Below are 26,112 nucleotides of genomic sequence, written 5' to 3' on the forward strand. Positions count from 1 at the left end.
GAAGTTTCTCCCAAGATGAAGTAGGTCTTATTAAACCTTTTGGGACTCAGTTTGGATCCACAAGGTCTCCACCGAAGGGAAGAAGGGTGAGGACGTGATGGGGGGCCCAGGGAATATGGAGAGAATGCTGGGGAATGAGATCAAATAACCGTGGGCGGCAAAGATGGAGGAGATCACCAGGCCTGTTTCCTGAGTACTGCCTTATGGTTCAAACTTGTCATTTGTTAATCTCTGTCTCTGTATCTCCTTCCTTCCCTCCATCCTGCCTACTGTTTATTTTTTAAAGTTTCCTGTCTGTCCCGCTTATAGATATTCTGGGGGGGAGAGGGGAGTCACTAGACAAAAGTGCACTTAGGAACAGGTAGGGAGAAAGACAAGTATGAACTGATGCTTGTCATCCGAGGCCTGAGGCGGCCTGGAAAGAACGTGCGTGGCAGTGAGGAAGGGGAGCGGGCAGACAGTGCCAGAAGCTTGAACAAGACGCCCAGCAGGGCCCACACTGCAGAAGGGACGCTGGGAGAGCTGCCCCAGCGGCACATCCACAGTGCATTCCCCATGCAGGCTCCCGGCAAACACGGGGTGACCGTGCCTAACAAAGGAAGGGACTGCCGGCCCCTCCCCTCAAGTTGAAGGGTGATCAGGTTAAGGGTCTTCAGCTACCTGAAGTAGCCCCCATCCTGCGCCTGCCTCACTTCGAGGGTGAGTGTCAATAAGAGTGTCAGCTTGTACCGCCCCTCAATTCCCACGGACAGTAAGTACCTGTTGAAAACAGTAATTTGCAGATGGTGTATTTTGCAGTGATTATTAAAAAGTACTTTACTTGGGGCGTCTGGGTGGTTCAGTCAGTTGAGCGTCCAACTCTTGATTTCAGCTCTGGTCATGATCTCACAGTTGGTGAGTTCAAGCTCCACACTGGGCTCTGCGTGTCAGCATGGAGCCTGCTTGGGAATCAATCAATCAATCAATCTCTCTCTCTCTCTCTCTCTCTCTCTCTCTCTCTCCCTCTCTCTCTCTCTCAAAAAAATAAAGGTTAAAAAAATTTTAACATCCACCCACCTGTGGTTGGGCCCGGAAGGCAGTTTTGCAGAGAACAAATTGCTTCCTGTTCTCTCCTCCCTGAAGGGCCCATCGCACCAGTGCTTTTCCACATCCTCATGACAGCTGGTCAGCAGCCTTCTCTGAGTCCATCCTCTCGCCTCTTATGTCACGTTACATGCTCGCCCTCAGTAAGCCTTAACTCAAGAGTGGTTGGATCAGGCCAAGTACTTCATTACAAAAATTGTGTTTTTCTTAAGGGAAATGGGTCAATTAAAGTACTGTGTGATGCCTATAGTGAAAATAGCTGGATATCTGAATGGTAGACAGGCAGTTTCCAAACTCTGAAGACAGAAAGACCATAGTAGGAAACCTAGAAGTGTCATGCTGTTAGTGTAGAACTACTATTAGTGTGGAAAGAGAAATACATATGCCCAGAAATCAGGCTTCCTTGTGCTAGGCAACAGGAAGCAATTTTCAGAGCCTCTCAACTTCCAAAAGAAGAGGTTACTCGTAGCAATTCGTGCATTGTGGTTCTCAGGTTGGAATAATCACATCGCTGTTTCTCCAGCACCGTGTGAGCCCTGCTAGCACGCGTGTTGTTTAAATACTCCATCACTGCAGTGAGTAGCTGAGCTCTTTTTATCTGTAGATGAGCTTGCAGCTACACCGCCTTTTATCATTATAAAGAAAAATGATCATTTAACAATAAGTGCCCTCTGACTATAAAACAGATACATGATGCGCATTCCATGTGCATAATTTGTAAAACACAGAGAAGCACAATGGAAAAAAGTAAATATTATTTTTGATCTTAATACCCAGAGATACTGCCCGGATGCTTCTCTGTACCCGCATGTGTTTGTCCGTAAGGAAGAGGAGGAGGATCACAGTGACGGTCAATAACGTGCTTGCTGTACGAAGCAGTTCTTAGCATGCCGCGCACGCTAAGAATCGTCACAAGAATCCTAAGGGATTATTAAAATCTCTATTTGACAGCGGGGGAGACTGAGGTATAAAGATGCCGAGTAACTTCCACAAGGTCACACAGCTCAGTAAGCGTTGATGTTTGTGTTAGTTTCCTGGAGCTGCCATAACAAATTACCACCAACCAGATGACTTTAAACAACAGAAATTCATTGGCTCTTAGTTTTGGAGTCCAGAAGCCCAAAGTCAAGTGTCAGGAGGGTTGTTTCTTCTGAAGGTTCTGAGGGAGAGTCGGTGCCCTGCCTCTCTCCCAGCTTGTGGTAGCTGGTGGCGTTCCTTGGTATCTCTTGGCTTGTAGATACCTCGCTCCAACCTCTACCTCTGCCAACACAGCACCACCTTCCCCCAGTGTCTTCTCCCCTTCTCTTTATAAACACACTTACCACTGGATTTGGGGCCCAGCCTAATCCAGGCTGGTCTTCTCTCAAGATCTTTCACTTCATGACAACTGTAAAGACCCTTTTTCCAAATAAACTTACATTCACAGGTTCCAGGTGAGCAGACAAACTTTTTTGGGAGGCCACCAGCGACCCCACTACCATGTCAGGACTAAGGTTTGGTCCCAAGCAGTGTGGCTTGAAAGGCTCAACCCCTTACCTCTAACTACGTGTAGGTGTCTGGGCTTTGGGAGTTTTTTGGTGGTGGCTACAAAATTGAGATCATCCGGTACTTGAAAGGCAACCACTGTGAATGCTGGTTTTCATGTCCAGGCAGCAAGCTGGGGGGTCTCCATTTCTGGGCCACTTGTGTCATCCCTCAAGTCAGGCCCTGCTTTGTGGTCTGTCAGATGAGCTCATTTATGATCTCCATCCAAAGCTGAATGAACTCAAGTTGGTGGATGAACGTGCCACCAGCAAGCAGGAACGAATTATTACCCACATGGAGTGCCCAAGTTGTCTGAGCTCTGGGTGATCCCACACAGGAATTCCTTCCACTGGGTCTCCAGGACATTCTAGAACCAGGGCGCAGGAAAGAAGAGTGACTGTGTGGCTCTTCTGGAGACTCAGCCTTCTTGCCTGCCACTTGCTGGCCAAAAATGTCGGACAGGACCACCAGATGGCCCGGAAAATGTGCATCGGCATCAGCGGCGCACCGAAGAACTGAGTTGGCAAGAAGTCACGTGAGGCCTCTTTCTGTTGCTGTGGAAATCATGGCCCTCTGCCACAGCATACCTCGAGTGTTTTATAACATATTCTTTCCATTCATCTCTCAAGTTTTTAATTAGGAAGATTATGTGGAAGGCCTACTAAAATATTAACAGTAAGAGAAAGACTTAATTTTTTAAAGTCACTGTGAATTGTTCATAGACAGCATTTTTTTCAGGATGTGTCCAGGAAGATAAAGCCTTAGAATTTGCCCTTAGATATCATAGCTCTTCTGTTTCACAAAATGTAACCATCTTCCAGCCCAGCGGTAATGTGGCCTTACCCACAAGTCACCATCCAAGCCTGCCCCTCTGGGATTGAAGGCTGAAAATGGCATTTTACCTGGATGTGTTTCATGAGGATTTGTTGTTAAATAACATTTTGTCCTCTCTCTTCCTTTCCTTGAGCAACTTGGTGAATAAAAAGCATCCAGTGAAGCCCCTGAGCCCCTGTTCTGGTTAGCATTCATACACACGCATACACAGCAACACCTTCTCAGGGAATGGTGATTCCCACATGCAATATGAATTGTGCGCAAACATTTCATTTGTTGAGCTGACGGTCGAGAGATTGGAAATTACAGAGTCCTATGTGGTAAAAGCATCCAGTGTATTTGATCTTTATCGTCCATTGCTATAGAAATGGGGACTTTGATCCCTTACTTTCCAGGGAGGGAGACCAAGCACTCCACCACCATTGGAGGTGTTTCTTGTAACCTGGAGGAGGTGCGGCTTGAAGGAGTTAGGAACGGGGAACGTGATTGGAACCCACGGGTATGCAGGGGCCAGAGCTGGGGGGGGGGGTACAGATACAGATGGGGGCCGTGATTTGAGAGGCATGGGGCCAGGAGGGAGCCCGGAGAAAGCAGGACCATCAGGAGCTGGTGGCTCCACACCCGGCCCCACATTTCCCCTTTCCCCCCCTGTGCCCCCGCCCTGGAGCTAGAGGTCGTGAGGAGGGGGCAGTGGCATCCTCTGGGGCCTTTGAGTCTTCCTCTGCCTTTTCTCTTGGTCCTTTGTTGGCTTTCTCGGCTGCCTTACAGAGCCCTCTGCCGCTGGTTGACCTGGGACCAAGAGGAGGAAGCCCAAAGCCTCCATGAGACGGTGGGAGGTCAGGGCCTGGAGTCCCCCCGGCCTGTGTGGAGGGAGGGAAGCCCTGGGGCGGCCGGGCCAGGGCTCTTCTGTGAGGGGCTGGGACATAGGCTAGGGGTACAAATGCACACGACCTGTTGGGAAGAGAGCTTCTTTGTGAAGTTAGCCATCTTTTATTGGAATTAATATTTTGGCGTGAAACAAAACAGCAGATGCTATACCCGCTTCTCAGGTGAAAGCTTACGTGTCTCCTGTGAAATGTAGTGTGAAGACTGAAGTCCTAAACGTCAGCTTGGCTCAGAGAATTAAGGGAATTTTGCTGTGGAAAGGGGCCTTAGAGGCCATCTTGTCCATCTCTATCATTACACACATGGGGAAACGGAGGCCCCTAGGTCAAGTGCTTTATCATGTGGCTGGTTAGCAGCAGTCAGAACAAGAACACAGGTGGCCTAGCCTCCAGAAAAATGCTGTCCCGATAGGTAGGTAGGTAGGTAGGTAGGTAGGTAGATAGATAGATAGATGATACATACATACAGAGAAAAAAAGACAAAGAATATGTGTTTGTACATGTGTATATTTGTGTCTTCATGTATTAGGTAGAGAGAGGGAAGAGTTTTACATTTCAATTCTAGTATGGCCGGGATTTCTAATGCAGTCGGAAGTGAGGGATCTCAGTCGATCAGGATTAATAAGCACTCTGTTAAGTAGCCTTATTCCTGAGCTCTTTGACCCTTTTCCGTATTCCCCTCAGCCTGTTACATGCCTTCGCAGCCACCTCAGCTCGGCCGCACAGGCACTAAGCGTATCTCCCAGTACCGTGATCCGGAGCGGAAGGTTTGGGCTATCACCAAGCAAGGCTGGTGACTTTCTGCTTCTGCCACTGAATCACAGTATCACTGCAGAGGTCTGAGCTTGCTTCCATAGAATTCCTTTGATGGAAAATTAGGACCCTGTCCCTTGCCTGCCTCGGCATTTTAGCAAGGATCACTGAGATACGATCAATAGAGTTTTCAGGTGGCAGACCCTATAAGCACCTAGTATCTTTGTTTAGCACGATTCATGTTGATGATAATTCTGTGACACAAGTATGGTTGTTAGATCCGTACTGCCACCATTATATCAGTACCATTAATTAGAATTAGAATTTGAGAAACTGAGGAACTATGTGATATTACTTTATCTTTGACCAGGTATTCTTGTATCTTTTCCAAACCAGGGAGAGGCATTTCTCTCTCAATAGTGAGAAATTCTAAAAGCCAGATGAGGTAGCCAGATAATCTGGGGAGTGCATGCAGCCCCCGACTCTGGTCCTGCTTTTCTGACGCCCAAGAGAAAGACATTGGGGTCCAGAGGTCAAAGGCAACTCTAAAAGTCTTTTTCATGTCATGCTTGGGAGTAGAACTTAATCATATTTGGTGAAGCTTTGCTCACAAAGCAGGTGGCCTGAAAACTGTTTCTTTACATTGCAGTGAGAGCCTTTTTTATTCAGAAGAGATCTAAAGACCTTTGACCTATTTTAGAGCTGTCTCTTTGTCTGGAAAACCTCATCCTTTGCCAGCCAAGCCGTTCATCTCAAGTTAGCCTCAGTCACTTGGGGGCTTGCTCCTTGCTTCGATGGGGTTTTATTGTTCTTCCCTTTGAGGTTAATTAGCTCTCATAGGTGTCATTTTAGCTCTCACAGGTGATTGAAAGACACCAGTTTTGAAGTATTCAAAAGGAATCTACATTAAATAATTGAGTATCTTGTCTGTTTTTTGGGAAAATATATGAAAGAAAATGGAAGGGCAAATGGAAGATAATGGGACACACTTCCCCGTGAGTTTTAGGGCCCTAAAAGAATCTAACTCTTTGGAATACCTCCCATATTTTTTGTTTAAAAAAATCGTTTCATCAGTCGCTCACACTGGTCCATATTTGACTTAAAATATCTGAAAAGCCGCAGCCAGCGTGGTCACTTAAATTCCACCGTTACAGACACTGGTGCTCCTCAAATAAACCAGTGTGTTTCAGCACAAAAAGCTTTTCCCAGTTCATGGCGGGGGGCGGGGGGAGGATTTAAATTAATGAATGAGAGTTCAAGATTTTTCTCCTCTAAAGCATCCCGAAGTCTTTGACTTTCTTACACCCCATCAGAGTCTAGTGAAAAATATCATCTTGCGCAACCTAGAATTTTCTGTTCCATCCTTTGAGTTACTTCCAGTATTTTAAGTAAATTTCAGACCCTCTGCTCTGCCACTCAAAAAACACTGAGAACCCCTTGTCATTATAGCACAAAGTGTATTTTGCAGGTTCTCTGAACTGTTTGGTACCTCACCCCCTTGGAAGATTTCAGTTCTCTCAATGAAGACAAATGCATAGGGCGTGAAGCCAGGGTTACTTTTGGTAACATTCTACCACTTCCATACATTTCATCTCTATCTTTTATCGTTTCCTTATTTTTCTCTGTATTTTCCTTCCTCCTCTTTTATAATCTGTACCCTTCATCAGATACTGTGTGCCCATTGTCTGCTAATCCTCACGTCAGCTGTGCTGATAAAGACACAAAGGCTCGTGGATGCTGAGTCGCCCCCCTCCCGCCTCCCCCCAGGTCACAGAGCAGTAAAAGTCCCAGCCGGTTGGTTTAAGTATGCTTCCATTCAGGGCCATAATGGTTCCATTGTGCTGTGCCCTTTCTCTCCCTCTCTCTTCTGCCACACGCTCCCCTTTCCCTTCCTTTTTGTTTTCCTTTTTTAACAGCGGTGAAACACATAACCTAAAATTTACTGCCCTGTTTCGACATATCCACACAGTCAGTGGCGCTGTGAACGTTCATACTGTGCTGCCAGCGCCAACATCCGTCCGTTCACAGGACTCTTCATCTTGTGACACTGAAGCCCCCCCACACTAAACAACCCCCTCGTTCCTACGATCTTGGGGAATTTGACTGCTCTGGGTACCGCCTGTCAGTGGACTCACACAGTGTTTGTTCCCGTGCGAGTGCTTTATCTCACTGAGCGTGACGTGCCGAAGGGCCGCGTGATGTGGCGTGGTCTGCACTTCCCTTCTCTGCAAGGCTGAATGATACTCCGTCGTACGCATCTGCCCCATTTTGTGTACCGTCCGTTGGTCCGCGGACACCTTTAGGCTCCTGTGGGCAGTGCGGCAGCACCCACGGCATACTGCCTTCCCCCTCACCCAGTGCACTGTCCCCCCTTATCTGCCGCCTGTATTTAGGCTTGTCAGGGTCCCCCGCGTTGCATACTCCCACCAATAAGACCTAGAAAATCACCACCAAACTGTATAAGCCAATGGATCGTTTCACTTCGTTTTTCTGGTCATTGTTTTTCCTTTGCTTAACTTTGCCTTTCTTTTCAAGTTTGGTTTTAATACGTATCTAATGCTATTTAATAATATGTCTTCTGTCATGAGCTCTGGTGTCTGTGTATTTCTGTTGTTGGTTTCGCTGGGAGAGAACTCTTTGAACCGTAAGAGGAATCCTGTCGAAGAGTCAAGCAGCCCATGTTTATGGAATGCAACCTGTTAGGCTCGTGCATGAGACGGTGCGTGAGACAGTGTGTCGATTCTCCACTTTAAGGAACTTTGAACTCGCAACTGTTCTTTAGTTTATCATTTACTTTAAATAACTTAGAAACGTTATGGTCCAGTGAATGCAATATGTCAGGGATGAATGTGCCTCTCACCACCCCACCATCACCGCCACCCCACAAGGACATTTGGCAATGACTGGGGACACTTTGTTCTCACGACTGGAGGGAGAGTGCTACTGGCATCTAGTGGGGAGAGGCCAGAGAGGCTGCCAAGCATATGCAGAGCACAGGGCAGCGACCAGCAACAAGTTACCTGGCCCCAAATGTCAGTGCCAAGGTTGAGAACCCCTGCAATATGGAATATTACCTAACTGAATATCGATTAATCCCCTAATAATGAGCATAAAAAGTCACATAGTTTTCCTAAGGAAAACTTCCTTATGATAATGCAGTAACTTGAAATCAAGCTAGCCTTGTCTAGCTTATGATTTTAATTATTTGCTAAGCCCCCCCTATAAAATTTCAAATGCTTGCATGGAATTTTAATATCTAAAGAAAATTTCCTAGTAAAAAATTCACTTTAATTTTTTTTAATGTTTTATTTATTTCTGAGAGAGAGAAAGAGACAGTGTGAGTAGGGGAGGGTTAGAGAGAGAGGGAGACACAGAATCTGAAACAGGCTCCAGGCTCTGAGCCATCAGCACAGAGCCTGACGCGGGGCTCAAACCCACGAACCGTGAGGTCATGACCTAAGCTGAAGTCGGACGCTTAACCAACTGAGCTACCCAGGTGCCCCAAAAATTCACTTTAAAAATGTAACTTAGCATGTAACAAATTGGCAACAAATACCTATTTCATAAAGGGAAGAACATTCACACGACTAATAAACTTTCTTCGGTTGAAAGGCATTGTGTAATTGCCCCTGCATACTTCTGTCTTGATTGCTTTATTTAGACCAGCACTATGTTTAGGCCTTGGCTTCTATACACATATTTTATGAAGTAATGCTGGAGGCCCGGAAGAATGTTTTGCAGCATTGATTTAAAATATTCCATGGATAACCCACTTGCATTGCAAATGACATTAAAAATACAAACAAAATTCATTCCCAGTCTGCCCTTCCATAAAATGGAACTTCTTCCATGAAATGGAGCTTTAACCAATGCAAAGGGTTGAGAAAATCATTTGAAGACTCACTGGCGCCCTTCCAGGTACCCTGCTGGGCACAGAGGCACCTGAGACCCCGGTGCTACCCACAGGTCTAGACCAGACTCCGAAAGGCCAGGGAGGATAGCATGTAGCTGTTGACCAGGAAGTCGCGTGGGCCTGAGCCGCCAGGGCACGCCTTTGACTGCTTGCCTGGCTCTGTGCGCCTCACCTGGGCTTGTTCCAAGAATAATTGCAAAGCCTGTGGTAAGGTCAGTACGCCCTTGTCACCAATCTCCTGCCCTTGGTTTACGTTCAAGGCTGAGCATTGAAAATTGTACTCGTGGTAAGAATCCTGAAATCCTTTCTTCCCCACCAAGGAGAGAATAAATCCTGGCTTCGTGTTCCACTTCTCTGGCCGTCTCCCAAAGGTTGGCTCGAAAGTGCCCGTCGGCACGTAGCCATGGGTTGACTCTCAGACACCTGAATCCATGTGTTTCTGTTCCAGGACATGGGAAGAAGGCAAGGTGCTCATCTTCGATGACTCTTTTGAGCACGAGGTGTGGCAGGACGCCGCGTCTTTCCGGCTGATTCTCATCGTGGACGTGTGGCACCCGGAGCTGAGTCCCCAGCAGAGGCACAGCCTGCCTGCGATTTAGCATCTCGTGCAGGCCTGCGACACGCTGGAGACAGGCCACCTTGCTGCTTCCACCTCCCTGGGGGTAGGGACAGGGCTTCCAAGTTGGAAGCCCTTCATTCCTTTGACTCGCAGCCCGAAAAACTCTGAGGCTCCTCTTAGGATTCAAAGACACTAAAAGGACTATTGGCCTTGCTGCAGTTCATGTAGAAAGGACTCTGCTCTACCTGCTGCCATGATGGCACCCATCTGATGCCGCATTTTCCGGTGAATATGGCACAGCCTCCACCTTGTCAGCCAAAGATGCGTTTTCCACTTAGAAGCAGCCTAAATGAGTGTACGATGAGAATATATGCACAAACTGTGAATGGATCGCTTTAGTTTGTAATCTTTCTATGCAATTATATTTTTCTAGGGTAGCCAGGCAATGCTGTCATCCCGCACCACTACTTTTTTGTCGATTTTCATAATAAGCTGTGTAAATGCTTTACTTCCAGCTGTTTAATGGTAACTTTCCTCATGAACCCACACTTCCTTCTTTTAATTGTTTTTAGTGAAAGACACTCATAAAAGAAGCAATTGTATTTTCCTACTACAAAGGAGAGAGATGTAATTATGCTGATGTCTGCGGACCGTAGTGCTTCCTACCAACTGAGTCTGTTTGCCTTTTCACATCATCGTTGAAAGATGGTGTCTTAATTTCTCTCCTCATCGTGCAAATGGTAGTTTCCGAGAGGACCTTTTCACACTGACACAAGACCTGGAATCATTTTATATTGAGTTATAAAAGTGCCACATGTAAATTTCTTTAATGCCAAGAATTAGGACTTGGAAAAGTCACCTATCTCAGAGTAAAACTTTTCTCTCAGGATCAAGTAGATAGAGGCTGCCAGGACCTTGGGCTTCTTGGCGTCCTTGCCATCTGAGAAAGAGAATCCAGAGTAAGAAGGTCCTTACATGGATCCCCACTACACTTTTGTAAAAATGCAGAGGAGGGCAGAGTGGAAGACCCAGAATGCCAGGATCTTAGTCCTGCGTTTAGGATGTCCAGATCACCTTCCTCTTCGAAACAGTTTGGAAGACTCTTCTGTTTCCCTGGCTTGAGAAACTTCTGCCATTTAAATATAGCTTGGAGCAATTGTTGTCCATAGTTTAGCTTTACTATTATGCACAGCATAGAAATAACAGTTGGAAAATGGTTTTGCCTGCTTATCCCAAAGATGATCAAATTACTAATTTAGAAGAGTATTAATGCATTACATGCTGCATAATTCCAATCAAAACTAGAAATGTTAGCTGTATGAATGTAATGATATTCATGTACCTGAATTTTAAGCCAATATGAACGAAAACGTGGAAGAAATGACACAGCAGTTTACCAAATCTCATTCACGGGTAGAAAAAACACTTGTGCTTCCTTTCCAAACTAAGGACAAAGGAGGGTGCTTTATGTCTTTTACAAAGAGTTCTTTAACGTTGAAATGGACCCTTTTTGCTTGACATGAGCTTCCAGTGAGAAGGGTTTTGCAAAATATCTTGTTCCCTTCTGCTTTACCAAAACGATCCCACTAAAATAGATGAAGAAGCACATGAAGAAGGTATCACAATTACCAACAGTTACCAAGAAGAAAAAGCAAACTCTTGAAAAATAAAAAGGTGTTGTGTCCTTCAGTATTTATTGAACAGAAGAAATGACTGACAAAGGACAATACAATCCGATGCTCGTGTAAGAACATTCATGTCACTTACTGATTTTGGTTCTTGTATGTATATTGCATACACATAAAGAAATTGAAAGTATAAGTTGTCAGTGTTAAACCATCATCTTACATTCATTTAATGAAATCATGGAATAGAGTAAAAACTAGCTCTTAACTTAATAATGATAATATGGTATTTAAAATCAGGTCACTACAGTAGGTTCTAAATATTGCCAATTGAAAAGCCAGAGTTCTTGTTACTGTTGCAAAGTGTCAGCAATAATCGACTCTGATAGCATTTTAAACACTTGGATCCCTCAACTATTTTATAAACACAAGTAATAAAATGGATTTTCTAATTCACTTTAATTCTTTATCTTTCTTCCCTATGTCATGGAATATAAGAAAAGTATTTCAGTCACTGCATTGGTAGAATGATTTCAATGTTACTATTTTGTAACTTGAAATGCCTACACAAAATGAATTGGTTTTACTTGCACTGTGACACAATTGGTTGAGAAATATTTTTAATTCTATTTCAACTGTATTTCAAGGGTGGAATACAAAAATTACTTCTCTTATTCTCCTCTACCAGTAGAAAAAAAACTAAAACACTAGATTCATTGAGAAAGAGATGTAATAAATGGTTATGATTAGTAATAATATCAATTGAGGGTGATTATGGCCAGTTGAATCACCTCCTTTCTCTGAACTTTTTAGTTAATCCCCCAACTACTTGAAACATAATATCGTATTTTTCTGCCCATTATCAACTAAAGTATTTTTTATTTGACACTGAGCGCCAGCTGGTCCTACTGATAAATGCCCGTGTCATGCAAATAGCTGGGAAGATAAGAGATAGGTAAAAACATACAACTCGTTTTGGGAAACATGGTACAAGTAAGGATATCGTACCCTTATGATATCTGTTTATATTTTTATTTCATTTCCTTTGAATGGATAGTTGGGGACTCCATTTCTAAAGAGAATAGACAAAGAAATAAAATGATCTTTGGCATTTTATCCCGCAATCCTGATCTTCTCTTATTTTCAGTGTTTGCATATGTAGCCATCTTTAGGGTCTTCCTCCAGGATTGATATCTACTTTCTCAGCAACAGCCAGGTCCCTTCTCCACACCTTTAACTGGCTGCAGGAGGGTTGGGTGAGGGGCCTAAATGCTTTAGTAGCACGTTTCCTTGCTGTAGTGACCCAGGTGAGACAATTTGGATGGATTCATTCATCACTGACATGTGTTTTCAATGAGACCCCACCCCCTCCCCCGCAGATACATGTTGCCTGTGACAAGTCACATTATTAAGATGAAACAATCATATTTCAAGTTGTGTGTGTCTTCCTTTAAAGTCAGATCATGGCAATCTGACTGGTGGCCTGAAAAAAGATGTGACATCAAAATCATTCTTGCAGGATATCCAAATAAGCAAACTCTGCAAATAGCTAGACCTACAAGCACATGCCCTTCGGCTGAGCAATTTGATGCTGGTGATGAGGTCAAAGAAAATAATTCTGTAAGAATGGAAATTACTGGAGATATTACTGTCTTGGGGCTTTGCACTTACATCGAGCTTGACAATTGTGTCTGCGCAGCTTACTTCTGATGTATCTACTTGGAAATGCGCTTAATCTTAAATCACAAAACCTGTAAAGGGTTATCTGCGGTGCCTCGGAAAAATCCTTGTCCTAACAGAGTGTATGCATCAATTTAGTTTTTCTTTTTTCAATTCACTGAATACCACGAATAAGGGGGAAGGGGAATCGTGTTCACACCACTGCCTTGCTTCACCTCCAATCCCCTCACTGGAAAAAAAAAAAAACAACAAAACAAAAGCATCTCTCAAGTCTGTTCACTTTGGCTGCTCAGACCAGTGGCTGGTGACAGTCATTACTTGGTGGCAGGAGTGAAGGGCCTCATGTCAAGTGGAACGCACATGTCTGTGTGGGTCAGTTGCACGTGGCTTCCTGGGTGGCTGATACCACCGAAGGCTGGCAATCTGCGGGGGCCCGGGGTGACCACCGGTTCAGTCCAGAGCCAGGAGTGGCTGAGTGTTCTCATTCTCTCCCTTCTCTTCATGTTTCAGGGTCCCAGCTTCTACCACAGACTGAGATCTAGTAATAAGGGAAGGAGAAAAGTACAATTACAGACAATTCGTGGTGAATTTTGGAGTCTTGGAGGGCATTCAGATTTTCAGTTCCCCTTATTAATCAAAAAACTCAAAATAACAATATAATTCTACCCCCCCCCTTTTATTTTTATCTCTTGCTTGCTTTTTGGCCTTCTACACCACATATTCCTGGGGAGAGGCATCTTAGAAGCGTCTTCGCTAAGATCTCCTCTGTTGGTAAAAGCGACACGTCTGTTCTAGCCGCACCACCAGACATTCCGTGGATCTTGCGATGCATCAAGTCAAATAAATATCGTTGGATTTCATTTAATGTTCCAAAATACCTTTTAGCACCTGTTTCTCAAGGTCATAGGAAACTATCACGCATGATGTGACGACCATGAGGTCTGGAATCAGAACTCTGCCTTTTACTGGCTGCGGAGACTTGGAAGGGTTCTTAAAATTCTCTGGACCTTTATTCTGTCGCGTGTGACACAGAACTATTACCTACTTCCCACCGTTGTTGATAAGGACTAAAGCTAATCATATTTGTAAAGCATGTGACATGTAATTTTAGTCAAAATTTTCAGAGCATTCTACTATCAACATAGTGTGATCATAGTAGTGATCTGTAGTTTCTGATAAGCCATCTCATATCAGATAATAACAGTTCCTTTTTTGGGTTTATGATGTGAACTGAAGTTATTTTCCAGCTCATAGAGAGAAGGTTATAAGAGGTATATGCACAATAAACATTCAATAAATGGACACAGGCTAAAAAAATATATTTAAGGGACTTCTGGGTGGCTCAGTCAGTTAAGTGTCTGACTTCAGCTCAGGTCATAATCTCATGGTTCAGAGTTTTGAGCCCCATGTCGGGCTGTGTGCTGACAGCTCAGAGCCTGGAGCCTGCCTCAGATTCTGTCTCCCTCTCTCTCTGCCACTTCCCCACTGACTCTCACTTTCTCCCTCTCTCTCTCTTGCTCTCTCTCTCAAAAATAAATGAAAACATTAAAAATACTTAAAATATTAAAATGGTTGAATTTGATTGTCCACATAAGCAAAGTTTACATACAACATGCAATAAAATGTTAATTCAGAAGGCCTGAGTTGCCCAAACCTTCCACATTCCAAACCAAAACTTCCGCACTGTCCCTGGACTGGCTCTTCTGAATTCTTGGAGTGTCCTGCCTGATAAAAATGTCTCTGTATGCTTGAGACTGTGGGCCTGGCCGTACAGTTCATGCTAAATATGTGACTTATTGTGACTGCCTCTTTTATACGTCTGGGTTTGGAGCCACCCTGTAGCAGCTTGCCCTTTGGTGGGGGCAGTTAGGGAAGGAGGAATGGAGGGCTACATGTCTGTGTGACTGACCCCTTTCAGCCAATATAAATCCCGGACACCCGGGTCGCCTGGGTGGCTCAGTCAGTTAAGCGACCGACTCTTGACCTCGTCTGGGGTCATGACCTCACAGGTTTGTGGGATCGAGCCCCACGTTGGGCTCTGTGCTGACGGTGTGGAGCCTGCTGAGGACTCTCTCCTTCTCTCTCTCCCCCTCCCCTCCTCACATGCTCGAGCTCTCTCTCAAAATCAGTAAATAAACGTTAAAAAAAAAAAAAAGGAAATCCTGGACACGCAGGTGTGGGTGAGGTCCCTGATTGGCCACACTTGGCGCATGTTGTCACACAGTGCTCAGAGAGTTGAGCCCTGTCGGGACAACCGGAAGCGAGCAGCTGGTCCAGGACTCCTGGACGTCACCCGATGCTCCTTCCTCCCTTGCTGATTTTAATCTGTCCTCCTTTGCTGCAACAAACCACAAGTGAGTGTAACAGCTTCTCTGGGACCTGTGCGCCCTGGAAAATTCCTAAACCCAGGGGTGGTCGGGATGACCCCAGAACAATGTATATTAACACTAATAACTTGTTCTGTATGCACCTGGTATTGTTGTAAGCTCCTCACATGTATTAACTTCCTGCCCGCACCCTGGGGAGTGGTGCTATCGTGATGTCCATTTTATAGATGGGAAAACACCAGGAGGCGGGCGCAAGCAGCGGGGAAAGCACACAGACAGAGGCCAGGTTTGTCACCTGCCCACCACTTCTGGGCTTTACCCTCCAGAGCTGTTTATCTGAACCACTTAGTGTCCCACCCACCTCACCGTAAAAATAACTTTCCGCCTGAGATGCTCACCTCCACTCAGGATAGGTACGGGCCGGAGCAAGTTTAAAGAAATTGAGAAGCAAAATTAGTACAATTATCTCAAAAGAAGAGCTTTTTACTCTAAACCCACTGTGACTCCAGGCACAGCCCCGCTTTCCGTGCCAAGCCGGAGCTTTGAAAGTGAGGTGGACTCATTTGGTCCCGGGACAGGACGGAGGGAGCCAGGCTGGCAGTCTGGCCCCGCTATTGAACACATTTCCTGTGCATTTCCCTCTGCTTTCCCGGAGGGCCTGGGGTGTGTGTGTGTGTGTGTGTGTGTGTGTGTGTGTGTGTGTGCGTGTGTCTGTGTGTGCGTGTGTGTGTGCACACGCGCGGTGGGGGCAATAGATTTAGAGATTTATAGCAAAACTGAGAGCCCAGAAAGCATTGCCATAAGCAAGAAGCCAGGCAGAGGGACCCAGGTGCCTGCACGGGCCACCTCCCTGTGGCACCGCAGGCAGCCGCCTAACTCGCCCCCACTCGTCAGGCCCTGGTGAGAAGGGAGCTCCCGGCCGCGGTCCGGCTTCGGGGGGCCTTGCCCCGCCCGCCCTTCTCCACTTTTCTCATGACCAGGGAGTCGCAACCACAGCGTTGCAAGACCCCGCGGTGAGCCATCGGGATCAGCTCACTAGGAAATAGTCCGTAAGGGGCCGTGCAGCCTCATCCTGAGTCGATCCAGATTGGGAGCCTCACTCCTCCGTGCCCCGGTCGGGCAGCTCTCCCGGGAACGTCTTCACATTGAACTCAAACCTGTCTTTGCAACTTCTATACACCGTTCCTTGCTGTCTGCTGGAGCCACCCGTGTACGTCCGTGTAATCCACCTGGTCCACATAACCACCCCTTTCCTTAAAGGTTATTTACTAATTTTGAGAGACAGAGAGAGAGCACACATGCGCTCAAGGAGGAGAGGGGCAGAGAGAGAGAGAGAGAGAGAGAGAGAGAGAGAATCCCAAGCAGGCTCCGCACTACCACCGCGGAGCTCCAGGCAGGGCTCAAACCCACCACCCCTGAGATGGTGACCTGAGCTGAAACCAAGAGTCAGAGGCTCAACCAACGGAGCCACCCAGACGCCCCCACAGAACCACCCTGTATGTGTTCATCTAGTGCCCTTGTCGCCAGCTAGAACCCAAGACCTGCCCTTTCCTGCCACCTGCTTGCACTCACTGATCCTGTCCCCCAGCTCTCCTTAAGCTCCTCTGTCCAGCTTGCCTCGCTGGCACACGAAGCCGGGCGCCAGCCCTGGGGTGATAGCGACCGCCCTCCCCAGGCCACCCAGACGCGCGTGAGATAACCCCACGAATCACGCCTGCACAGGCCCACGCGGTGACCTCTGCAACTACCAACAACTACCTTTACCTCATTATAATTCTAAAATTATAGAATTTTAGGATTCTGCGGGGGGGGGGGGGACACGGGCCTCATTCACATGACGCACAAAATACGGATAGGCGTGCTCCTTAAGGCGCCTGTGCAACCTTCTGGCCACCCCCTCGTACGGTGACAAGGATGCCCTCTTTATTTTTTTTTTAATTTATTTTTATTTATTTCTAGGAGAGAGAGAGAGAGAGACAGCGTGAGCAGGGGAGGGTCAGAGAGAGAGGGAGACACAGACTCTGAAATAGGCTCCAGGCTCCGAGCTGGCAGTCAGCACAGAGCCCGACGCGGGGCTCGAACCCNTTATCAGCAGGGACCTTCCCAAGTTAAACAAATTTTTTTTATTATTATTATTATTTTTTAATGTTTTATTTATTTCTAGAAGAGAGAGAGAGACAGCGTGAGCAGGGGAGGGTCAGAGAGAGAGGGAGACACAGACTCTGAAATAGGCTCCAGGCTCCGAGCTGGCAGTCAGCACAGAGCCCGACGCGGGGCTCGAACCCACGAACCGTGAGATCATGACCTAAGCGAAAGTCAGACGCTTAACCGACTAAGCCACCAAGGGGCCCCAAGGATGCCCTCTTTAAACATTCATCCTAACCCTGACTTAAAGGAGCCTCTCCTCCCTTGCTCGGGGATTCCGACTTCGGAAGTTATTCCCTGTGATCTCCTTATTTGTTGCCAATAAAAGTTCTTTTGTGTGACAACTCGCCTGCTGCAGTTTCTCTCCGGGGCTCACCCAGGAGCCGACTCCCATTGGGCAGGGTGCGCCTTCAGCCCTCTCTCCCTGCCTCCACCGAGGCTAACCACATGCCTCGCATGCCAGGGCTTCTAGAATTACCACCGGGGCATTCTCCTGCATCTCTTCATCAGCTGGTGGCCCGCAGGGTGTCACCCCAAAATAGAGTGAAATTATTGCCTCTTTTTATTTTCCTTTTATATACTTCTGGTGACGCGTAGACAATGTACCTAAAATTGTATCCGTCTTTCTGGCACTCACACAACACAGCTGAGGGAAAATGTAGCTATATTTGCATATGCTGCTGGTAAATCATTCCTCTTCCATCTTGAAGGTGCATGGTCAGTATCCAATTTCGTCTTTTTAAATTTGGCCCATAGCTCTACTCTCTGTCTTTTTGGATCTTGAAATCTGTTAACCATCCAAATCATTGTCTGTGATTTTAATGAGAATTAGATTGGTTTCTGAACTTCTCTGCCCCTGTTTTGGGAGCCACCTTGGGGAAAAAAAAAAAAAAAAAAAAACCTCAGGGGCACCTGGGTGGCTCTGTCGGTTAAGTGTCTGACTTTGGCTCAGGTCATGATCTTGCCGTTCGTGGGTTCAAGCCCTGGATCGGGCTCTCTGCTGTCAGCGTGAACCTGCTTCGGGTGCTCCGTACCCCTCTTTCTGCCTCTCCCTTGCTTGTGCTCTCTCTCTGTCTCTCTCAAAATAAATAAACTTTAAAAAAAAAGAAAAATCAACAAATCGTCAAATATTGAATTTTCAAACAAAAATTATTTATATGTTTGAGGATGTCCCCTGATATATGCCAGGGACTGGGAACAAATGTTCAGGAACCTTATTTCTCCTGTGGAAATATTGCTGCAGTTACGCCAAGTTAGACTCACACGCAGGTATGGGATTACTGTGATAGGCACCCAGATGACCGGGTATTTGGAAGAGGTGAGGCATTAGTTCTAGAAGGACAGGAAGGAAGGAAAAAGCTATTGTTCACACAACGGCATCATTCATGTCCTCATTCAGGTGACTTCCTCCTTCCACTTGGGGTCAAATTTAAATCAATGTGCTTTCTTTCGATACCTGTACTGACAGCAGACACACAATGCAGGCTCTTTTTTCTCAGTCAATATTCAGCCAATTCACTGAGTGAATGGCGGGTAACAATTGAACAATTGGGAAGATGTGAACATTGTCTTTTTTATCTGCCTTTTCCCTGATTGAGACAATGACCATAACCTTTTTACTTTCAGCATGACGTAATTCCATTTGCCTGGTGGCACAATGGACATTTGATAGAAGGAACACGCTACATTGTGAAGTAGCTGAAATTCACTGGGGAAACAGAAAGCAAATGTTGCTTTTTTACAAATCTGGTGTAAATAAATGAACCCAAGAGAAACACCCTCCTTAAATGTTGCCCTTTGGTCATTCAGCAGAGGCAAAGTCCTCTCTGAGAAGACGGATCAAGTGCTCACTGATAAAAATGTCTCCACCACCGGTAAACAGAGTGCTTAGAGTGCTAAATACAATGGTGTATTTAGCGCATTAACCACTGAGGAGCCACTCGCCTTGCAACTCCTTTTCTGGATCACTCTTGGTGGTAATCTCTCCATTCAGTGGCTTTGCCTCCTCACAAGAAGCTTAATTAACACTTTCACAGAATGAATATTTCAGGCTTTTCTCTGGGGTCCTCTTTCCACACTGAAGCCAGCTTCACCCCAGGGCAGACAGGGGAGTGATTTGAGCTATTTCCGCCATGGTGTTCTCAATGGTATAGCCGACTACCCTCTCAAAGCCTTCATTCCAGCCTTGATAAGCGGCATTTCTGTTTTCCATCCATTATATTCATTCTCTCCCTCTCTCCCCCCCCCATTCCCTCTCTCTGTTTGCCCATTACCTTCCCTTTCATTTCTCCAATGTTTGGAGCCTTCCCCACCTCATACCATCAAAGATCTTTAGCCATCGTTGAATTGTACTGATCACGAAAACAAATTCCAGAAAGAACAAGATGAAGGCGGGAAATGTCCACTATGAGCTACTCCATTCTGCACTGACTTATAATCGGATTGAGACTTCTGCTCTCAGAAGTTTATTTCCAAAACTTCGTTTAGCTACTTTATCTCAACAGTCATCACGACATAGTCTTCATACTAATGAACTGCCACTGCCTGGCTTCGGCTATGCGGACCCCAAGTGAGGAGGGCGCCTGTCCTTCAACCGCAGGCATTCAGCAGGCATCATAGGAGGCCAGAGATTAAGCCAAACCCTCATCTCACTCAGGTCGTAACCATTTGTTTTCCAGAGACCAACCTCATTGCTCCACCGGGAAGATTCCATTATCCTTTACGTCTTAAAGTCAAGGATGGGCTTGGTTCTGGGGAATAGCACAGAACTGCCCAATATCCTAATGAGCTTATATAAGGACCTTGAAACAGAAAGAATATTTTTTTAAAAAAATGTATCTTTAAAGAATTCTTCTAAGTAATTTTATTAAGGCTCTTTTTCTCCCTGTAGTTCGAAGTATCAAGGAAATTTCCCTTGGGAGCTCCAGCCTGGGCTTGAATGATGGCTTCACCACGGGCTTTGTGATCTTGGGCAAATTCCACCTCTTCTGTGTAAAATGGAGGTATGATACCATGTAAGGTGGGAGTGAAGAGGATTAGATGAATTGAGACATGTAGTGTTTAGCTAAATGTGCCCATTCATTTTTAGTTCTTCTTCCCCTACCCTTTTTGCAGATAAGAAAATTAAGGTCTGGGAACATTGAGCTCTTTTATAAATTGAGCCCCAAAGCATGGATTCAACACAAAGTTCAAATCGCTTCATTGTAAAGTTTACAAGAAAGAACTGTGTATACTCATGCATCGTGTAACCTAACACTAAATGAAGAACAAACATTTCAAAAATATTGCATGAAGCAATATGAAATTCTTTCGACTACTTTGCCTTCTACTTCTTTCTACTACAATGCCTTCAATAATGTCCTTGATAAGGAGTTTAAGGAATATTTGTAAGACATATGTTTAGCTAGCTTTTCATAATCAAAATCATTCTTGCAGGCAACGTGATCATGCTCATGGGAAACAATTAATGTTTACTGAACCAAACAAATCATGAAGCATAAATCAATAAATCATTTTTTAAAAGATAAGCCTAAGTATTTCTCGCATAAAGCAGCAAACCTTTTCCCCATCAAAGTGAAGAAATAATAAATAAACCTCCCTCTACTCTGGCAATGCAGTTTGTCACAATTTACTGAACTGGAAATATAAAGAAACTGATCCAATAAAAATATTCTATTACTTTTGAAGTAAACTATTTTTAGAGTGAGCTAAACCTTCAGCGTAGTGCTTGTCTTTATGCATTATAATTCAATTTAAATGTATAATGTATTTCTATTTCGCTGTGATGGGCTTGGGCACTGACTACTGATCTTATAACAAGGAAGAACGAGCCAAGAAAAACCACATCCACCTTCTGAAAGGATGGAAGCCATTGCTTTTGTGAAATTAGGCTCACAAGTAAATAGGAGCAGAGCAACACTGTCTAATACAGAGCCCTAACCGCACGTGACTCCTGAGGACCAGAGATTAGGCCAGTCTGAATTGAGATCAGCTGTAAAGGTAATATATACACTGGATTTTGAAGACAGTGTTTAAAAAAGAACGTAACGGATCTCATTAATACTTTTAAAAATTACATATTGAAATTTTTTATGTATTGGAGTAGATAAAACATTAAAACTGATTGCACTTGTTGACTTTTGTAATGTGCTAGAAGACATCTTAAATAGCTTTACAAAGGTGGCTCACATTTTATTCCTATTGAGCAGCATTGGTCTAGAGCTTTATTTACTCCATCATGCTTATGGTGAGTCCAGAATAATGCTCTAATCCTCATTTAAATATTCAGAGCCATCTTAGGGGCACCTGGGTGGCTCAGTCTGTTAAGTGTCCAACTCTTGATTTCAGCTCAGGTCATGATCTCAGGGTTCATGGGATTGAGACCCACGCTGACAGCACGGAGCCTGCTTGGGATTCTCTCTCTCCCTCTCCCTCTGCCTCTCCCCAACTCACATTCTCTCTCTCTCTCAGAACAAATACATGAACCATAAAAAAAAAAAAAGAAAAAGAAAAAGAAATTCATAGCCATCTTAAAGGGCCTCAGCAACATTATTATATGCCATTGCCAATAACCACTGTTCTAAGCTCATTCCATGCATTGATTCATTTTTTTAATGTTTTATTTATTTCTAGGAGAGAGAGAGAGAGAGAGACAGCGTGAGCAGGGGAGGGTCAGAGAGAGAGGGAGTCACAGACTGAAACAGGCTCCAGGCTCTGAGCCGATAGTCAGCAGAGAGCCCGACGCGGGGCTCGAACCCACGAACCGCGAGATCATGACCTAAGCGAAACTGGGATGCTTAACTGACTAAGCCACCCAGGCGCCCCCATGCATTGATTCATTTACTCTTCCCTTTGTCACACACACACGAGGTCCCATGTGACACAAGAACTGTTTACTGAGTATCACTGTTGTTGCTTGAACCCTAACTAGAAAGAAACTTCATTAATTTAGACTCCATTAATTTGCCATCATTTAGAGGAAGACTAACATATACCTTTATTTGATCTCTAAATGAATAAATGATATTTTAAAAATTTTAGAAAGAAATTGTAACTATCTGATTAAAAAGAGGTAAGTTCTTTCTGCACATATAGCAAAATTACTATTAACTTGACGTTATGACTACAGATGTTTTTTGTTGTTCATTGTCAGTGGCCTGGGAGACGTGAGCTGATGAAAGAGAGCTGGCTAGGGATTCAGTGCCTCTGCTCATCACTGCATCACTGACTCGTGCTGGGCTCTATGGAGTGCCTCACTCAGCTTCTGTGGCCCCACATTCTTCGCCTGTAAAATAATCATTTTGGATGAGGTGCTATATTCAGCCCCAAGACTCCCAAGAACTCCACCAGACTGGGTTAGAATCACCATTTGTTCTTAAAAACCATTAAATCTTGAAAAGCACTTTTCACAGTTCTCCAATTCAGACTTAAAGCTAATTGACTCAAATAGTCTAAGTACTTCTCTACCTCAACATTTGTTTTCACCTCCTTCTAGAAAAGCGTGAAAATGCTAAAAATGACAACAGCTGGCCAGGCATGGAAGACCTTTCCTGAAGTTAGTATGTGACTCACACATGTAGATCTCAAGAGTCAAAGACAGTGATCTTTGGGAAATATTTTCTACTTCTGTAAGCTTCTAAATGTTGCATTCAAATCCACCGGGTGCTACTTAAGAACTACTTTCCCGAAAATACAAATCAAAACCACACTGAGATACCACCTCACGCCAGTCAGAGTGGCTAAAATGAGCAAATCAGAGAACACGAGATGCTGGCAAGGATGTGGAGAAAGGGGCACCCTCCTACACTGTTGGTGGGAATGTAAACTGGTACAGCCCCTCTGGAAAACAGTGTGGAGGTTCCTCAGGAAACTAACAATAGAACTCCCCTAGGACCCAGCAATAGCACTGCTAGGAATTTACCCAAGGGATACAGAAATGCTGATGCACAGGGGCACATGTACCCCAATGTTCATATCAGCACTCTCAACAATAGCCAAAACATGGAAAGAGCCTAAGTGTCCATCAACGGACGAATGGATCAAGAAGATGTGGTTTATCTATACCATGGAATACTACACGGCAATGAGAAAGAATGAAATCTGGCCTGTGTAGCAACATGGATGGACCTTGAGGGTGTTATGCTGAGCGAAATAAGTCAGGCAGAGAAGGACAAATACCATATGTTTGCACGTATAGGAGGATTAGGAGGAACTTGACGGAGGAACAAGGGGGAGAAGAAGGGCGGAAATGGTGGGGGAAAGGGAGAGAGGCAAACCATGAGAGACTCTTGAATGCTGACAAAAACTGAGGACTGATGGATGTAGGGGGAGGGGGGATGGGCATGAAGGAGGGCACTTGTGGGGATGAGCACTGGGTGTTATGTGGAAACTAATTTGACAATAAACTATTTGTAAACAAAAAAAAAACTAGTTTCCCGAGTCATTGTTGACGTGTTTTCGTTTATTTAAAATATCTTATCGCTGCACAGGATCTGTGCTCAGATAGCAGTTTCGTGCTGCAGAGGGTGCTAGCACCCAATCCAGCCACCGAGGATGTTCCAGTGTGCACAAAGATCCCACTCTGTGCTCAGTAACTCTTCTTGGCCACATCTGAAATCTGCCCGACGATGTTTTGAAAGGGATGATTTCAACACATGCTTTATTTGGATATTTTTAGAATTATCACCTACAGGAGAGTTTCCCATCTCCGCAGCTGGTTATAATTATTGTCGCCACCATCGCCCACCACCACAACTGTTTATCAAACACTTCGTGTGGGGGTTTGCACGAAGTAGTACTTAAGCCTTCGTTATCTCTGTTTAATTCTCGCAATAATCTTCTGAGGTGGGTATCATGAATTCCATTTTGCAGATCAAGAAACTGGTCCTTGGAGAAGGCCAATTAATTTGCTCAAGATTTTCCTAGTTAGTTGTGGAACTAGAATCTGAACCCAAATGTAACCAATCGTCTATTTAAAAAAAAAACAGTGATGTTAGGCAAGTGAATGAAATCAGAAAAGAAAATAGCAGAACTTCATTCAGGGAAAAAAAGTGTTCCTGGAAATATAGGTTATGTTGGTATATCTTCATCTATAATGACCAGCGGGGTATTTTACGATACTTCAAAATTCTTTCTACTAAATGTACAGCATTCATGCAAATAGCTGGGAACTCTTATACAGACGTGCAGTTGGTCGATAGGGCAAGTCCAGTAGGCTGGAGCAAGCAAGCAGATTAGATGTCACGGAGAACAGAGCTCAGCCACCAGAAGACTCAGGCACCCATCAGGACATAGAGAGGAAGGGAGGGACAGGAGAAGGGAGCCAAGGAGCGTCGTGGTGGACACTGGGAGCTGCAAGTGGACATCCTGCTTTGTTTATTTACAAAGGGGCTTATCGCTCTTTACGAAGCTATGCGTTCCTGTTAGAGTAACTCCCATCTCCTTGGCTGTAAAATGAGATCATATTACCGTCTGCTGCACAGGGCTATGAGAGATAAGAGATATAATAAAGTGCTTGGAGCTCTTTCAAGAAGAAATGATTTACACTGGAAGGGTTTATCTTTCCATTGACACTTCCCTGAGTATGATCTTCTGAGCATGAACAACTGACACTCTGACTTGTTTGATGACAGAGATAGCCCAAGTCTGCCCACTTGAAGAAAGCCAAAGCTGCACATTTAGAAAATAGATATGGAGCGGATGATTTAAGTTACAAAAGAATCTTAACTTTACGGAGCAATTTACTTAAGAACTCCTTTAAGCGGAGTCACCCTGGGGCACCTGAAGTGTGAGAATTTTCAAGGTCATAAGTAGTGTTGTTGAGCCCAAGTCCTACGAAGGACCCCCAAGTGTCCGAGTGAGGCCTATAGACGTCTTCGGACCCAGTCTATACCTGAACCAGTCAGCTGACCTTGCAATCTTTCAGATTCTGTGTGTGGAGGTTTACCAAGTTTCGAGGAATGGCTTGGTTCCGGTGTTCTGCGATGGTCACAGGAGCATTAAAATAATATGTGTTTCACATGCAGATATTTCTGGAGAAGCTTTCTTCTACTCGTAGTCATAACTGAAAATAGCATCGCCACAAATGGCTGCAGGTGCGTGCAGCTGCTTTGAATGGAGTCACCTTTCATTAGAATCAGACGGGCACAGAGAGCTGCCAGTCAGCTCCAGAGCATTGCTAATTGTTCCTAATTATTCTCCTCCCTCTGAAATTGGTGGTGCACACCCTCAGAGGAGCTACTTTGGTAGAACTAGGATATAATGTTCTGAAGCAGGTAGAGAAATACCAAAAGCTGTCAAGAATGTGGGTGACTCACTTGCTCTGAGTTTGAAAAGGTTGGCTGGTGTTCTCGATAGAAACTACCTTCTCATACAAGTCTATTTTCTAAGTCAAATGGCAGTATGTTCATGGGTCCCAATGACAGTATATTCATGGATCTTCTTTGATATTACTGTATGAGCCTGAATATCAATTTTCTTCCTGATGTCTGTTTCTTCCCCACTCACAATGGGGTTTGGGGACAGGACACGGCAAGTGTGATGGAGTAAGTTGCTTTTCAACGGGGTCTTAAAGACAGGGTAGAAATTGGGGCTGGCAGAAATTGGGACTGATATACAACACAGCTGCAGCAATTTGAGCAAAGGCAAACCACCCCCCATGCCCAAAGGTGCTTTATAACCTTTGTGGAATGAATGAAGGAATGAACACACAAATAGCCTGAGAACAGTTGTGATAAAGGAGACAGAGCATTTGACTCGGAAAGAAGAGAACTAAATTTAAAACACT

The 26,112-nt window shown here is 44.9% G+C and overlaps 2 protein-coding genes across 2 annotated transcripts in view; one reads left to right on the top strand and one right to left on the bottom strand.

Moving 5' to 3' along the window:
- Positions 1-11,631, top strand: part of ASPH (aspartate beta-hydroxylase) — a 174,149-nt gene extending 162,518 nt beyond the window's left edge. The window contains exon 25 of the mRNA XM_039249129.1: positions 9,440-11,631. Coding sequence (XP_039105060.1) covers positions 9,440-9,590 — 151 coding nt within the window. The 3' untranslated portion in view covers positions 9,591-11,631. The remainder of the gene's footprint in view (positions 1-9,439) is intronic.
- Positions 11,226-26,112, bottom strand: part of CLVS1 (clavesin 1) — a 161,823-nt gene continuing 146,936 nt past the window's right edge. The window contains exon 5 of the mRNA XM_039249126.1: positions 11,226-13,393. Coding sequence (XP_039105057.1) covers positions 13,306-13,393 — 88 coding nt within the window. The 3' untranslated portion in view covers positions 11,226-13,305. The remainder of the gene's footprint in view (positions 13,394-26,112) is intronic.

This window comes from Hyaena hyaena, unplaced genomic scaffold, assembly GCF_003009895.1.
Source record: "Hyaena hyaena isolate Hyena2069 unplaced genomic scaffold, ASM300989v1 scaffold_327, whole genome shotgun sequence".
Lineage (NCBI taxonomy): Eukaryota > Metazoa > Chordata > Mammalia > Carnivora > Hyaenidae > Hyaena > Hyaena hyaena.